Genomic DNA, 15,938 nt, shown 5'->3' with positions numbered 1-15,938 from the left:
ATCAGCTAAGTACTTTATATAGTGATGAATCTTCCAGCAGCAAAGGCACTTCTTCACACCAGAATCACTACCCAATAAATTCTTCCAAAAGAGTCTTCCAGCAGTCAAATGTCAGTTTGAAACTCTGACATCCTAGCTAATACTGGAGTTCCATGAAAAATCTGAAGTAATCTAAGAATCACTTCTTCTGGCATAACACTAAAACATCTGTGCATCTGTAATGTGATGAATTTTAAATTCCCTGTCTTAGAACGTATACAACGGGTCATCCCTCTGTACAGGAGTAAGGTAAACTCCCTTTACTGGGGGCTTTAGTGCAGGGCTGGCTGAAGGGTTTCCACTGAATCTCTTTCATAGAGAAAATGCAGATTCAGAGACATCAAAACATAGCTCAAATTCATGCCTCCAAGTTGTTTAGTCACAATAAAACTTTAAAAAAAAAATCAAAAATTGAAACGTTTTGTTCAGACTAGTGGTTTCCAACCTGGGTGTGAAGGTATTGCAAAGACTCCATGAAAAAAAAAATCATAGAAAATAAGTTTTAAATAAAATTGAAAAGTTACAATCAATTATTATTTTGAAATTAAATATCTTCCAATAATGTTATTAATTGCTGTGCAAAAGTCTGTTGTGGTTTCCTTTTTTATTTACTCAAGTGTACATAGCAGTTAGGGTTGATCTCTAAAAAATCTCAGTGACTGGGGAGGAACCCCATCACAGCCAATTCTCTCTCTTTTAGACTCTTTTTAATTTTATTGGCTTTGCAGCAAACCCTTGGTGGCAGCCCTCTCTTCCCCCCAAACTTCTGCAAAACACCCCCCATGTCTGCACCTGGTCAGAAGATCATGCCAAATTACATCAGCCACAGACCAGTCCACAGTCAGCCAGGCATTCATGATCTTCAGGTTTCATTATTTTGCAGTTCCTGACATGAAGAACTGAAACTGCAGACTCTGTAAGAGCTCAGCCTGATACAAAAACTCATCTGCTTAGCAATACAAGGCATCATGCTCCTATCAGCTCAGATCTCTGCTCCTTGCCTGGGCATCGTTTCTACTTGCCAGCCCTGATAGTCAAAACCCTCCCTGGGACTGGACTTAGCTACCTGAAAGACAGTTTCTACCTCTGGAGCCATACAGTCCATCAATCACAGCTATAGGTCATGGCAGGAGACAGAATTGCCCCAGAAGCTGAACTTAGACTTAACTCCTGTAAAGAGATCCAACTAGCCACAAATCTCACCCCTTTCAGAAACTTTAAATGGCAAGCGCATTCCTTCCGTGGCTTAGATTGCCCTCTGGATTGCCACCCTGCCTACAGCCCACCTTGATCACTGGCCCCACAAGTTCCCATCTCCCAAGCAAACTTACCAATGAAATCAAGTGCATAGTACCTTTGGCAATGGAGAGAGCAGGGGGAGCTTAGATTCTAAGACGAATGAGGCCATAAAAACGCCTGCATAAACAGCTCATGCTCAGCTAGAACTCCATTTAAAAGACTCAGCTATTCCGGGCACACACTACATGACTACACCACCTTTTTTATTATACCAATAAGAACAAAGCAGTTCCAATAAAAGCTGTGCAGATGGTTCCATAGCACTTTGGATACGTCCTCGAACACAGCTGCAGCAGTAACTCCTGCATGCTGAAAGGGAGACTTCATAAATTTTATGAATGTGTCTGTCACTGCTGCCAGAATGCTGATATTACTCATTGATACTTCTGCAGCAGCTTTCTCTGTTGTGTTTTTTATTTAAGACACTAGATTTTTCTGGGACCCTCTTTATAAGGACACCAGCAGCACACCCTGCCTGCATAGCTGGTATTTACTGCCTGCCTGTCCCTAAAGAGTTAATTGTTTTTATTACATAATCTGTTTAACATTCTGGATAGATAGGAAACACACGCCCCTTCTCTCTTACCGTATGTTTGCCTGCTTTATATTGCACTCCTAAACTGCTGCATGTAAACCTCACTCCACTTGATATACTGTAGTGCAATGGGTGGGTCCGTGGAACTTTGCTCTGTTCGAAAGCTGCGTCTGCTCCTGTGATTATGTGTGTGTGTGGGGAGAGGGAGAGAGACAGTCCACACAGACACTTTCACAGGAAGCACCTGCACTAGTGACAAAGTTTGGAAGCTGCTACCTCTGCTATCTCTGAGTTGAAAAGCTACTACGCACAATGCCGTCTTTTGATGCCGTTTTAAAAGAAGCTGGGGAATTTGGAAGGTTCCAAAAGAGGGTATTTTTCCTCCTTTGCCAGACAGGCATAACTTTTTCTTTTCTCTTTGTTGGAGTGGTATTTCTTGGGCACAGACCAGAGCACTATTGGTGCAGGATTCCTGGAGCAGCTGAATTGAGTGAGAGATGTGGATGGACCTTGGAAGAGGAACAAAACTATACCACGCCAGTGCTGAACCTGGAGAACAGGTCTTCCAGCAGCCAGTGTGAGAGGTTTGACATAGAGTGGAATAACACCTTGGTGAGCTGTGCCAACCCACTGGCCCGCTTTACTAATCACAGCTCGGGCAACGTGCCGCTTACCACATGCCAGGATGGTTGGGTGTATATACAACCCCACTCAACGATTGTCAGTGAGGTAAGGGAAATGAACATCTTCCAATCGGTGTTTCCAGTGTCAGTGCAGGATCATTAAATTAAAATCATTTGCTAGAGCAATACATATGCAAAACTATTTCTGTCCCTTTGAAAGCTACAAATGAACCAGGCTATGAAGGATTATCAAGTGACAATGCCAGCCTTTAAGGAATAGGTGAACTAATCTGAAAGATCCTTAGTTTTGATGCTATAGAGCTGATGCACTCAAAGGGGATACATCTTTCTTGGTGTTGTAATGCTGGACTAAAATAAATGAAGAGTCGTGTCATTGCAACTGAGACCTAAGAGTGGTCATTTAAGAGCAAGTCCTTGGCTGGTATAAATCAATGTTACTCAACTGTCTGCTGCTGATTTATGTTAGCTCATGATCTGGCCTGTTTAGGTATAGATGTACAAATACACAACTGCACATATATAATTTATTTTAGTAAGCATCTAAACCTACTAGTAATAAGGAATTAGTATCTGAGAACACTTGTGTGTCCCTAGCTGCTATAAGAAAATAGAATTACACTGGTTGTCATTAAAAACCCATCTTTTGCCAACAGTTAACACTCTCCAGTATCTGAGATGCCAGAGTTTTCTCCTGTGGAGTGGAGAACTGCAGTTACTCTGTTACTTCTTTTTGTGTGTTGGCAAATAGAGTTATTTTGATTGAGTTGCAAAAGGACAACCAATAAGCTGTGGTAGGCAATCTTGATTACAGACATGTAGTGAGTGCAGTGTGACACAGACTCAACACAAGACTGGTATGTGTATGTAAGTGACTGTGATAATAACTAGTGCTCAGAAACACCATAACTAAAATCAGTCTAAATAACATAGGGGCATATTTATCATGAACTTTTGCCTACTGCATCAAAACCTCCAAACGATATGACTACCATGCATGTTGTCCTGCAGCCTTCCCATTATTTTGAATCTGTATGTCATAACAAGGAGCTGGGTAGTCAAAAGGAGTCATGGCAGGGCAGGTGCCAGGAGGTCACAGTCGAGGACAGAGCAGAGGGCAAACCAAGAGCGAAGATGATCAGAACGTAGGCCAAGTGAAATACCAGGAGGTCAGAGTCCACAACAGGCCAGAGGGCAAACAGAGTTAGGAGGTAGGCAGGATCAAGAGCTGGAGCATCTCACAAGTAAGGTCTGGAGCAGAGTGTGTGATGTTTGCCGCTATTGCCTAGCACGTTTTATTATTTTTGGTAGACAAAGAAGAAAGTTGGACAGCGCAGATAAGGGACAGAAGGCCAGGGGACAAGAGTGCACTTACTGACTACTGAGATGATTTTCAAAGGCATGAATGCTTCCAATAATGTGACTGGAAGTTGGGCACCTCATTAACTTTTATGCTTTGAAAATTTATTCCTAAGCCTCTGAGTATTGTTCTGTAAAGTAACAGGCCCAGGTGCAAAGCCTAAAGACAAGGACATAAGAACGATACTGTCCAACAGACAGTAAACAAGTAGTGGCATTCACAGGGTTCTTTCAGGCTCCAAAAGTCTGAGCCAAAGCATCCTGAGATCTGTAGAAAGACTCCTATTGGCTTCACTGGGCTGAGGATTAGGGCCCAAGAGTCCAGCCCTTGCAGCTCGGATCTGGCTGCAACATACCTAGCTATCAACTTTAGTCATTTACTAAGCAGTGACATAACTGGCATTTCATAATATAAACGTGTTAAATATGGCACAAGTAGGGTTATTCCCTTTCCAAGTTAGGACTTCTATAAAATTTAGATGAGAAAGCAAGCTAGAGACAATAGTGTCCTATCTAATTTGACTATTAAAATAGCTACCCCTTTTGTTATGTATTCTTTGTAGACACTTCATTTGTATATAGATGAACTGTTTGTGTTATACCAATAACAAGCAGTGCTGTGGCATCTTAGAAGCTGACAAATTTATTAGGTCATGAGCTTCCGTGAGTAAAACCTCACTTCTTCAGATGAAAACCAGATGTGTATGTTGTACTTTGTTGAGATATGTGGTATTTCATATCTGATTTAGTTTGCCAAGAATGTAGCCAGGGAGACTAAGTCAAAAGCACGATTTAATGTAGTAATCGAAAAAGTAGGCGGCAGTGGGAGGGAGAAACTTGAAAAGCAGCAATGCTGAAAGAAATTTGCAGAGAGCAATAACAGAGACAGCAAATTAGGCACAAAAGTTTGCAATGTTAGTCAGCTGCTACTGGACAAATACAAACATAGGCTGCTACACAAAGATGTCTCACACAGAACAGGGATGCAACAATTCCCCTCTTTCTGCTTCTTACACTATCATTCCTGAAATAGGGCATTCAGTTTGTTGCCTTTCATTGCCAGCCAGAAAAAAAAAAAATGAGCTGAGGACTGGAGGGATTGATTTGTGAGGAATTATTAATTAAATATGCTAGGTGGGTTTTTCCATCATTGTTCTGATCCCTTCACACTGCAGTAGAGGTACAACAGGGTCTGGCTCTCTCCCGGGGAAACACCTGAATGGGGTGTCCATTTCTATTATTTTATAGGAACGCTCAAGCTGACACACAATCCATGCCATTGCAGCTGAATTAATTAATTATACCTGGGGTAGGGGGCTGGAACTGAGCCAGTGTCAATGTTCCCTGTAAATTGAACACTTGGGTGGCCCCCCAGGAGCAATTCAGGTGCTGCCCAGCTGATTAGCAGAGCGCCCACAGCCATCTGCAGCTGGTAGCATGTGTTTCTATTGGTGGTACATGTCTGCACTTGCCTTGGTGCACATAAAATTTATTCCACACATGGATGGAAAAAGTTCAAGAGAACACCGTCCGGAGCGCTGGTCCTTTCACAGAAAACTATTTTTCCAGAATGGATAATACTTTGCAACTCTATTTGCCTTCTTCAGGTCTTAAGGATAGGTGAAATGGCAAAACCTAAGAGTCCTTTATAAAAACATTCTGTATCCCATCTTACCCACACAAATTTCTTTATCCCTTCCACACTTCAGGGACACACACAGCTTGAGCCCTAGGAATTGGGTAAATTTGTGTGGATAGCACCTAAGGAAGAACAACGGCAAGTCCTTTTACTCCTTGTTGTTGCAGTTAGCCATTTTTGCATGTTGCACCAGGATAGGCAGTGGGCTCTCTAGCTTTAGGTAATGCTTTTTCTTGCAGGCATCTGAAATCAGACAGAGCTGCCTTACAAAGAGCAAACCTGGTAACTCTTGGTATATTACGCATCTTGAACCCTTTAGCTCCTTGATCCTGAGGCAGAATAAATCTGGACACAGTAGTAATCAGAGTGATTTTAAGATGCAGATTGCAGCAAATGCACTGAAAAAAAATTGAATTTGTTTGTAAAACCTTGCAATAACTCCACAAATGTAGTTAAGTTTCCCTGTTTAAGAGCCACAACAGCTCAGTGAAAACAAGTATTGAAAAATACCCCTCTGAAAAAAATCAAATCAAACATTGTTTCCACTTAGTTTTATTACTTCTCAAGAATTTGGAAAAAGAAACCAGTGGGGTCAGCAGTAAATTTGGAATCAAGTAGCGTGCCAGATTTTGCTGGGAACGAAACAATTCTTGTCCTAAATTCACCCCCCCCCACTTTGTGCCAGATGATGCGGGGGTTTGAAGGACCATTAGGGAGGAGCCCAGATTGCATGCTCTTGATAATGGGAATGGAGTCACCAAAAGCCCCTGAGAGCGGGTAGCGGAGGCTGAAAAGAGGACGTGGCTAGCACTGTGAGAGGGAACACTGATTCAGCAGCTGTAACAGCGGAAGAGAAAGATATGAAAGAAAAAAACTAAAACCTGGGGCGAGATGATTTCCACCAATTGTTGATAAAGTTATCTAAACATTTTGGCATCCGTGCTGCCTAGTGGTATGTGAATGGATTAGAAAAGTGTACAGATTCAGATGCCAGCAGATTAGTAATCTATAGATTCATCAGCTGCTGGTGTGTTCTAGGCATAAGAGTAGCCTTTCCAGGCACATGCTTAGCGTAATGAACTGCTCCCAGCGTGGCTGCAGCTGCGTTACCTCTGTTTTATCATCCAGGTGTGGGATGAATTTTGTTATGCGCACAAAGGCATGTGCAGAGGTGCGCCACGGGTACAAACACATGCTGCTAATCAGCTGAGCAGCAGCTGAATCTGCCCTGGGTGGCTAACCCAGTGCTTAGCTTATAGGGTCCCTAGCGACACTTCCTTATGTCAAAAGCGATGTCATTCTGAGACCTGGCAACAATTCACCTCCACAGCATGAGGTCTACGAAGGACAAGTCTTCACCAGAACATGTTTTTCTACTACACTTGCTGCAAATACATGATCATGCTGTCTTACCCAGCAGCTGTCTCCAAAACCCAAGCGATATGTTCAAAGGGATCTGTAGCCAGTTCAGTAATGTTTACCTTACAACTTAGTCTTTGCTTTAAGATGCTGTATAACATGACGGTCAAAGCTGGAGTGGAGAGAAAACAGCTGTTCCTTTTTGTCTACTAGCCCAGAATTCGTTCAGTGGTACAGAAAAGCTCCAAAGCTTATACTGACCTTGATTAGTAGGTCTGGGTAAATACAGGAAGCCTTTCATATTTTCTATATCATGTTAGGGCATTGAGGGCTCAGGAGAAGGAGGCAGGATCAGGCAGGGGGACTGATTTAGTGCCAAGAGATGAGTTCATTGCAAAGTTTTCAGTCACGTTTCCTCCATATAAAAGTGGCCATGCCTCAGGTGGGGTAGATTTTCACAGCCTTATTTATTTCAAGGAAATTGCACTGATTTACGCTGGCTGAGAAGCTGGGACACTGACTTTAAGTGTTTGATAACTGCTATTGTCTCCTGTGTTTGCCCTGGGTTGGGACTACTACTCGAAACTCGCCTTTATTTTGCTGGACTGGAGGCAACTGTGGTAATAAGAGAGGAAAAGACAGTTGAAGGAGGCCAGTTTCACATTAGGAAGCTCAATATCATTCTGCAGGGTCTGGCCAGTACGGGACAGGGAGATATTGTGGGGGAGGGGCAGCTTCACCAAGCCCCAGGGAGCCAGGAAGGAGGCAGCAGCTGCTGGTTATCCTCCAGAGCCCCAGGAAAGTGGCAGCCCCCAGTGCTCCCTGGGAGCCCGGGGAAGCAGCAGGTGCTCACGCTCCCCCAGCTTCCCTGAGGCTGGGGGTGGGGGGGCAAAGAGGGGACAATTAGTCCCTTTTAAAAAAAATAAGTCAGGACAACCTTTTGGCATCCCAAATACGGGACCATCGCACTCAATACAGGGTGGATGGTCACCCTGTTCGGTCTCGACCTTAGTTCTTTATAGCTATAGAACAGATACAGCTTGGGACACTTCTGCAAGGGATCGCAGCTAGGACTGGGAGGGTGGGTTGGGTTCCATTCATAGCATCATAGAAGCGTCGGGCTAGAAGAGACCTCAGTAGGTCATTGTCACGGTGTATGCGCACGCTGTCCTGTGAGGTCAAGAGCACCAGGGGGGTGTGTGGATGCCAGTTGTGTTGCTGGTGCGCTGTGTAACCCCCGAGGCACTGATATCACATACCAGGGAGAGTGAAGTCTCCACTCTGCTGCCTTAGCTGAGAGCCAGCTGGCTCTTAGCTCATATGGTAGAGCACAGGGCTTTAGCCCTAAGGTTACAGGTTCAGTCCCTTCTGCTGACAACCTAGGTCCCTCTGTGTTACATCTTTAAGAGGCTTGAATCAGTCCACCACTCTGTGACAGTGAGGCCTAGTAGCCACAATCAGTAATGTAGCCCTCAGGTTTCAGGGCCGAATGGCCCTAATGGCCAGACTCTGTAGCATCACCCTAGGGTGCAGGGCAGCATGGCCTCTAATGGCCAGAGTTCAAGGGGTTGGGGACTGCAGCCCCAAAAGGGGAGGCTAGGTCTTCCCAACTTCACTGGGCCCAGAACCAAGGCCCTGGCAGTGGGGAAGTGATCTGCCATTCATCCCTCAGGGAGCCCCACTGCAACATGCTGAGCCTACCCAGGTGAGAGAAACCTCTCATGGACCCTTCCTGGCTCACTTCCTACCAGTTCTGGAGCTGAAGTGATCCACTTTGCTGCAGGGTTGTCAGGCTCCACTGCACCAGCCTCTCCATGCAGCTCCAGCAGCTCTGGAGGCTCACTGAAGTGTTCTGGGTCTCCAGCTGCCCATCTGGGTCTTTGGCTGGGTTACAGCTGTAGGTCTGGTAGCAGGGCCTTCAAGTCTGGCATCCAGCCCAGACTGAGCAGCTCCCTTTTATACTGCCCCAGCACTTGGAGCATGCCCAGTCTGGCTTGAGGGGTGGGGATTCCCTTCTCTCACAGTGTGGGGTCTGCATACTCCCTCAGTCATCTAGTCCAGTCCCCCTGCACACAAGGCAGGACTAAGCAAAAACTACAGCATTCCTGACAGGAAATGTCTAGGCTACTTATAAAAATGTCCAATAGCAGAAACACCATAAGCGGGTCTTTGCCTCCGAAAGCTTATGCTCCAAAATATCTGTTAGTCTATAAGGTGCCAGAAGACTTCTTGTTGTTCTCATAACCTCCCTAGACAACTTATTCCAGTGCTTACCTACTCTAACATAAAAGTTTTTCACAATGACCGACCTAAACCTCTCTTGTTGCAGTTTAAGCCCATTGCTTCTGTTAAAGTTAGACTCAGACTTACAATTTGTCAGACCACTCTGTTTTATTAGCAAAGCCGCTCTGCTAATACATTTAGAAGTGAGCCCCCCGAGTGGGGCTTGTGTCTCTTAATTTATACAGTTTTTTGGAGAACAAGTTACAGACAAGTTACAGACAAAAGAAGAAAAAGAGTTTAGTCACCACCCTTCGAGATCCCTGAGACCAGTCACGTATCTTCAATTACCTGCCACCCTTAACAATCTCCTTTAACAGCTTCCAGTTAACTTAACTAATTGCCCTTCACACCTTCCATTCTGATGCCTGCTTCTTAGACGCGCTGGCTACATCTTAATTGCTTCTCCATTCAAAAGCTAACTGTCCCTACGTGTGCTCCCTCAGATACTTTGTAACATGTTTTGGCATGCCCTCTCATATGCAATGTATCCAGCATGTCCCCTTATACAACGTTGTACTTATACAATGTTATACTTCCACACTTCTTGTCCTATCCTCAGAGGTTAAGGAGAACAATTTTTCACCTTCCTTCTTGTAATACATTTTATATACTTGAAAACCATTATTATGTCCTCTCTGCTCCAGACTAAACAAAACGATTTTTAAAAATCTTGCCTCATAGGCCATGTTTTCCAGACCTTCACATTACACTTGTACCTTACCTTAGATTTCTACCTTCACAATAAACCCAGGCCTTTCTGTTGAGGCTGCCCACCAGAGTGCCAGATGCTAGTGAATCTTCTGAAATGAGGGTGATCGTCTTTTAAGAACTAGTATCAGAGAGGTAGCTGTGTTAGTCTGTATCTGCAAAAACAACCAGAAGTCCTGTGGCACCTTATAGACTAACAGATATTTTGGAACATAAGCTTTCGTGGGCAAAGACCTGCTGCATCAGATGCATCTTTACCCACGAAAGCTTATGCTCCAAAATACCTGTTAGTCTATAAGGTGCCACAGGAAAATTTGTTGTTTTTAAGAACTAGAGTGAAATCACCAATTCTTTTCAACCAGCCCACCCAACAGCTTTCAGATGGTGGTGACTTTCAGATACTACCAAACCACGCCAAGGAGGTTGGGAAGCGATGGTGTGTATAACTCAAACAATCCTTAGTGCTATATACACTCTTAAAGGTTAACTTTGTTGATAAAAAGGACGAAGAAGAGCTCTGCATATGCTCAAAAGCTTGTCTCTCTCACCAACAAAACTTTTCAGGGATTCTGGAACAATTTGTATGCGTGGGTGGGTGCCAAGAGCCACTATGCCAAACTGTTAACACTGTATGGCTACGTCTACACGTGAAGCCTACATCGAAATAGCTTATTTCGATGTAGCAACATCGAAATAGGCTATTTCGATGAGTAACGTCTACACGTCCTCCAGGGCTGGCAACGTCGATGTTCAACTTCGACGTTGCGCAGCACCACATCGAAATAGGCGCTGCGAGGGAACGTCTACATGCCAAAGTAGCACACATCGAAATAAGGGTGCCAGGCACAGCTGCAGACAGGGTCACAGGGCGGACTCAACAGCAAGCCGCTCCCTTAAAGGGCCCCTCCCAGACACAGTTGCACTAAACAACACAAAATACACAGAGCTGACAACTGGTTGCAGACCCTGTGCCTGCAGCATGGATCCCCAGCTGCCGCAGCAGCAGCCAGAAGCCCTGGGCTAAGGGCTGCTGCCCACGGTGACCATAGAGCCCCGCAGGGGCTCGAGAGAGATCGTCTCTCAACCCCTCGGCTGATGGCCGCCATGGCGGACCCCACTATTTCGAAGTTGCGGGACGCGCAACGACTACACGGTCCCTACTTCGACGTTGAACGTCGAAGTAGGGCACTATTCCTATCCCCTCATGGGGTTAGCGACTTCGACGTCTTGCCGCCTAACGTCGAAGTTAACTTCGAAATAGCGCCCGGCGCGTGCAGCCGTGACGGGCGCTATTTCGAGGTTAGTGCCGCTACTTCGAAGTAGCGTGCATGTGTAGACACGGCTTATGTGATGGAAACCACTTCAGGCAATGGGGTTGTGGCAGCACCCCCAGCTCTGCTAGTCCCAGCGCTCATGGTTGGTCTGAAATAAGATATTATCTCACACACCTTACTTTTCGTATATCCTGGGACCAATGCAGCCATAATAACACTGTTTAGATAAAGAGCCTTTGAGTGGAACAGTACAAACAAAAAACAACAAAAAACAGAGCCAAGAATTCTTAGCTTCATCAAGACTATTTAAATATATAAACCTGAGGAAAACTTAGGATTTATTTATTTAAGAATGTTACACTATAAATCCTTTGCAAGTCCTCACAGTGCCCTACTGTTATCCATCTTCTCTTGTTTTATGGAAAATACTAGCGATTTAAAGTACTTGATTGATATTTTAAGGCAACGGTTTATTCCAGCTGGCAGCTGCACAATGTGAAATGTGTATTGAGATACAAGGGCATTATGAAAGAAGCATATTTTCTCCCCATTCTGGTGTGCTCTCTTCCCCCACACCCCATGCACCCACCACATGTCAGGTTGTTCACGTGCTCTCTGTTTATCTTAAATGTGAATTAAATTATTTCAAAAATAAATATATATTTCTCCAAGGATTGAGTGTATGAACATTCCAAGGGAAGGGGCCCACCTATCTCTGTAGACCAGTTCTTCAAGCTGTTCTGTGAAGGAAGTCGTTTGAATTCCATTTGCACAGAACACCTTGAAGTTCAGCAGCTTCCAGTTGTAAAGCATTTAGCGCAGTAGAGCTCGGGGCCCAGCTCAGGCCTCACTGAATATTATCAGAATAATAATGGGTGGGATTTTTCCAAAGCATTTATGGGACTGTTGAATTTCACAGTGACTTATGATCCTAAGTTACTTATGATGTACTACTGAAAAAGCCACACAATGTCTTTAATACCAAAAGGTGCCAGAAGACCACGGTCTCCATGTTGCTAAAGCATGTCGATGAACTACGTCTTTTGAGCTTACGTGTGTGATGGCTCTGAGAGGAGATGCATTTGACCTAGCAAAGTAGGCTTGAAAAATATGGCTTGCATTTTCAAAGAGGTCTCGATATGTACACTGGTTGTTCTGTGGAAGCCATTAAGTCATGAGTCAAAACAAACTACTTAGACATCTGTGGGTTCAGTTTTATAATCACTAGGCCTGATTTCACCTCAATTACGCAGGTTTTTTTCCACCAGTATTATTCCATTGCCTTTGGTGGCCACTGCTCCTTATTTACCGCCAAGTGAAAGAGATTGGGATCCAACTCCGCTTCAGAAGTGGCACTAGAAATGCATATATGTGAAAGGTGAATTTGGTCGATTTGAAGTGTTCAGGTATCCTTGGTTTTCCTGGCAGAGATGATCTAACACTGAGAGACAGGCAATGAGCCTGATGCCGCTTTCAGTGTTAGAAAAAAGAGGTCCAAATTGCTGAATATGGACAGTGGAATTAAAGGGAGCAGTTTAAAATTAATTAGTATTAAAATGTATTTATTTGTAACATAAATCTGCCTATAAATTCTGTTAAGGATTTAAGAATTTTTTTCCCTTTCATACTGTGTTTATTTTTAAAGTATTTCATTTTAAAATCCTTTTTACTCTGTGCTCCCAATAATCCATTATTAGCTCTGATAAGACAATAACTTTCACTTTTCGGTGCATTTTACAATTTTGACTGCAGGGTTTGTGGACAGAATTCTCTGTCAGGGCTTTCTCCTTGAAGACCAAGCAAGGTTGTCAAATGCTAAATAGGCCTTCTTTGCATTAGTCCCCTGGTGAGGGACTCTTAACTGAGGTTGACATTGAACAAAAAGAATTTAAAAACAGATTAGAACAAGAAATTTGTGAGTTTGAATTCATATTCAAAATCGACACATTAACATGTGGTATGAACAGAGACATCGGTTACCTCATGCGTTACAAGGACTGTTTCCCTTCCTTTGATGGTCTTAATTATCTCAGGCAGGACCATTAACATCCCCCCGCTCCTTCCACCTCCTATGTATTTGATTTGTCAGTTTTTATTGCAATTTTTTTGTTTTGGTCTGTCTATATTGGAAATAAGATTGATCTGATGAAGTGGGTCTGTCCCATGAAAGCTCATCACCAAATAAATCATTTTTTTTTAATCTTTAAAGTGCTATATTTCTACTGTTTTTGTGTTGATTGACCCTTTTTTTTTTCATTTGCTAGCATGGTCTCTCTCTAAGACCTTGACCTTACATGGTGCTGAGAAACATTAATTCTCAGCGAACAACTTTCAGTTCTATATTGGTTGGGATTCTTCTGACAATTGTTTTTAATATATTTCCAGAAGACTTACCTCAGAGGGTAACTGTCCCCTAGCTCCATGTCACCCCTCTGGCTGGTTATGCACCAAGATATCATGCAAAAATCCATTTCCCCGTGACTAGTAGAATGACTTCCAAAGGCTCAGGTGCCATTCTTACTTTTCTTCCGTCTAGTCCTCTTTACCTATTTTTTTCATTCCATTATTCTGTTCCACAGTTTACTCTACAGAAGATCTCACCCTGTATTTTCTGTTAGGTTAGCTAGTTTAAAAAAACAAGTTGGCTGTGTTATCCTGTGTGGGTGGTTTCAGACATTCTTCTTGTTACTTTTAGAAAAGGTCATGCCCTTGAAAAATTTCTAGAAAGTGGGATGATGTGGAGATACTTCATGAAGTGCTGTCCTCTCTGCCCTTCTGTCATACTTGCTTAAGAAACAAGGAGGTAGGAATACACTTTGAAAAGTATATGTTTGACCATTAAAGTTCACACTTCGGAGTTTGTGAAAACTCCACAGCAGTTAATGTTCCTGAGACAAGTATCAGAGAGGTAGCCATGTTAGTCTGTAGCTTCGAGAACAACAAGAATTCTTGTGACACCTTATGGACTAACATATTTTGGAGCATAAGCTTTTGTGGGCAAAGACCCGCTTCATCAGATGCATTAGTTGGGGGAGGGGTTTCAGAGTGGTATTTAACGAGTGGGGTCCCAGTAAGAGGGAGGGCCAGAGCTGATATCTGTTCAGCAAGGTGGAAATGGTCCAGTATCCACAGGACTCATCAAAAGAGGAAAAAACAAGTCAGATCAGACAGGGGGATGTGAGCCTTTGTCAGAGTCTAATGGGGAGATATTTGCACCCAGAGCAGAGAAACTGCCTCTGTAAGCTGTGAGCCACTCCCAGTCTCTGTTTAATCCATGGTTAATGGAGTCAAATTTTCAAATAAATTGGAGCTCAGAGATTTCTCTCTCCATTTGATTTTTGAAATTTTTGTGTTTCGGAACTCTCACCCTTAAATCTGCTACTGAGTGTCCAGGGAGATTGAAGTGTTCCCCCACAGGCGTCTGTAGCTTATGCTCCAAAATATCTGTTAGTCTATAAGGTGCCACAAGACTACTACTTGTTTCTGAGACAGAAGAACAAGTTTTGTTCCTGGAAGATCCTAGTAATTCTATTCTTTCTGGCTGAGATATAGAAAAGTAGGAGTCAAAAATGAATGTCACTCAGCATTCAAAAAGGACGAAAGAGGCTTCCAAACATCAAGAATTTGGCTTCAAAATTATCAGATTTTTAATAATAATAAATACAGGAGTCTTAATTGTTCTGGATTTTGAACCTTAGGATTCAGGTTGTCAGACTTTTCTCCACCACCATAAGGGCTAGAAACTTACTTTCTTTCATAAAAGTTGAGCTGTGACTTTAAGAAAAATACAAATATTGTGAGACTCACAATAAAATCACAAAACTTGGCAAAACTCAGGTAGGGTCCTACCTCTGTTTTCAAGCACACAGAGAGAACCTAACAGTTTGCATTGAGGCAATAATAGCCAGCTGCAGTGAGATCACTAGACCAACATGGAGCTCAGTACTTCAGAAAAATCAAACCACTTCTTTAAATGCCTCAATATGGACATAAGAGATTATTTTTAGCCTATTACATTTAAAAATCTTAGCCAATGGGAAGTAGAACATGTCTTCATTCTATCTGAGTACTTCTGTGCTCCTCCATCACTGTGGTATTTGAGCAGCTTCTTTTGATATACACTAATATGAGAGTGAACTTGAAATACTATACACATTGCAAATGCTCAGTACCTCAGTTAAGTCATCCGTAAAATATTACTCTTAATACTATTTATTATATCTCACCCTTGGAAATTGTGGCTATTTCTTGCGAGCTATTTAATAAATGCCTACAACTGCTAAGAATTTTACCTCAGTTTATTCTTACCGTTGCTTTTGCCTAAGCTCTCACTGTTGAAAGGGACATTTCAGTCAGTGATCAAAAATTCCTAATTCAGATAATGTCTTCAGGATTTACTGAGCAGGTTGGCATGTAATTGTTCTCAAGGATATGGTAAAGTAACAGCAAAATACTTGCCAAACAAAAAATGGATTTTTAATTTGGTTTTATTTTTCTTTCTGGTCTCTTTCCCTCCCTCCTCCTCCACTCCCCCTCAGGTGATTTGTTTAGATGAGTACAGGAGCAGAATTTTGTCATTCTGTAACAGCTGCTGCAGTGAAAAGAATGGTAAAGTCTGAGAAAGCTACAGCAAGAAACACATTCTCAACCTGTTAAAAATTGGTTTGGCATTTGTTTTTGACACCCTCTGTAGGAAAAAAAAATATTTGGAAATGTTAGTGTTCTCACTTGCGATAGTGCTGCCTTTACTCTGAGCTGAACACAGACATGGCATTTCCTTGCCAGCAGATGTACAACTATTG

The 15,938-nt window shown here is 43.0% G+C and overlaps 1 protein-coding gene across 1 annotated transcript in view; it reads left to right on the top strand.

The window, feature by feature from the left end:
• The first annotated feature begins 1,978 nt into the window (after positions 1-1,978).
• SLC22A3 (solute carrier family 22 member 3) overlaps positions 1,979-15,938 on the top strand; it is a 55,399-nt gene continuing 41,439 nt past the window's right edge. Inside the window, exon 1 of the mRNA XM_074990282.1 lies at positions 1,979-2,602. Coding sequence (XP_074846383.1) covers positions 2,186-2,602 — 417 coding nt within the window. The 5' untranslated portion in view covers positions 1,979-2,185. The remainder of the gene's footprint in view (positions 2,603-15,938) is intronic.

This window comes from Carettochelys insculpta, chromosome 3 (assembly GCF_033958435.1).
Source record: "Carettochelys insculpta isolate YL-2023 chromosome 3, ASM3395843v1, whole genome shotgun sequence".
In the NCBI taxonomy this organism is placed as follows: Eukaryota; Metazoa; Chordata; order Testudines; family Carettochelyidae; genus Carettochelys; species Carettochelys insculpta.
Note: the sequence above shows the minus strand (reverse complement) of the source record. Positions and strands in the feature narration are given on the sequence as shown.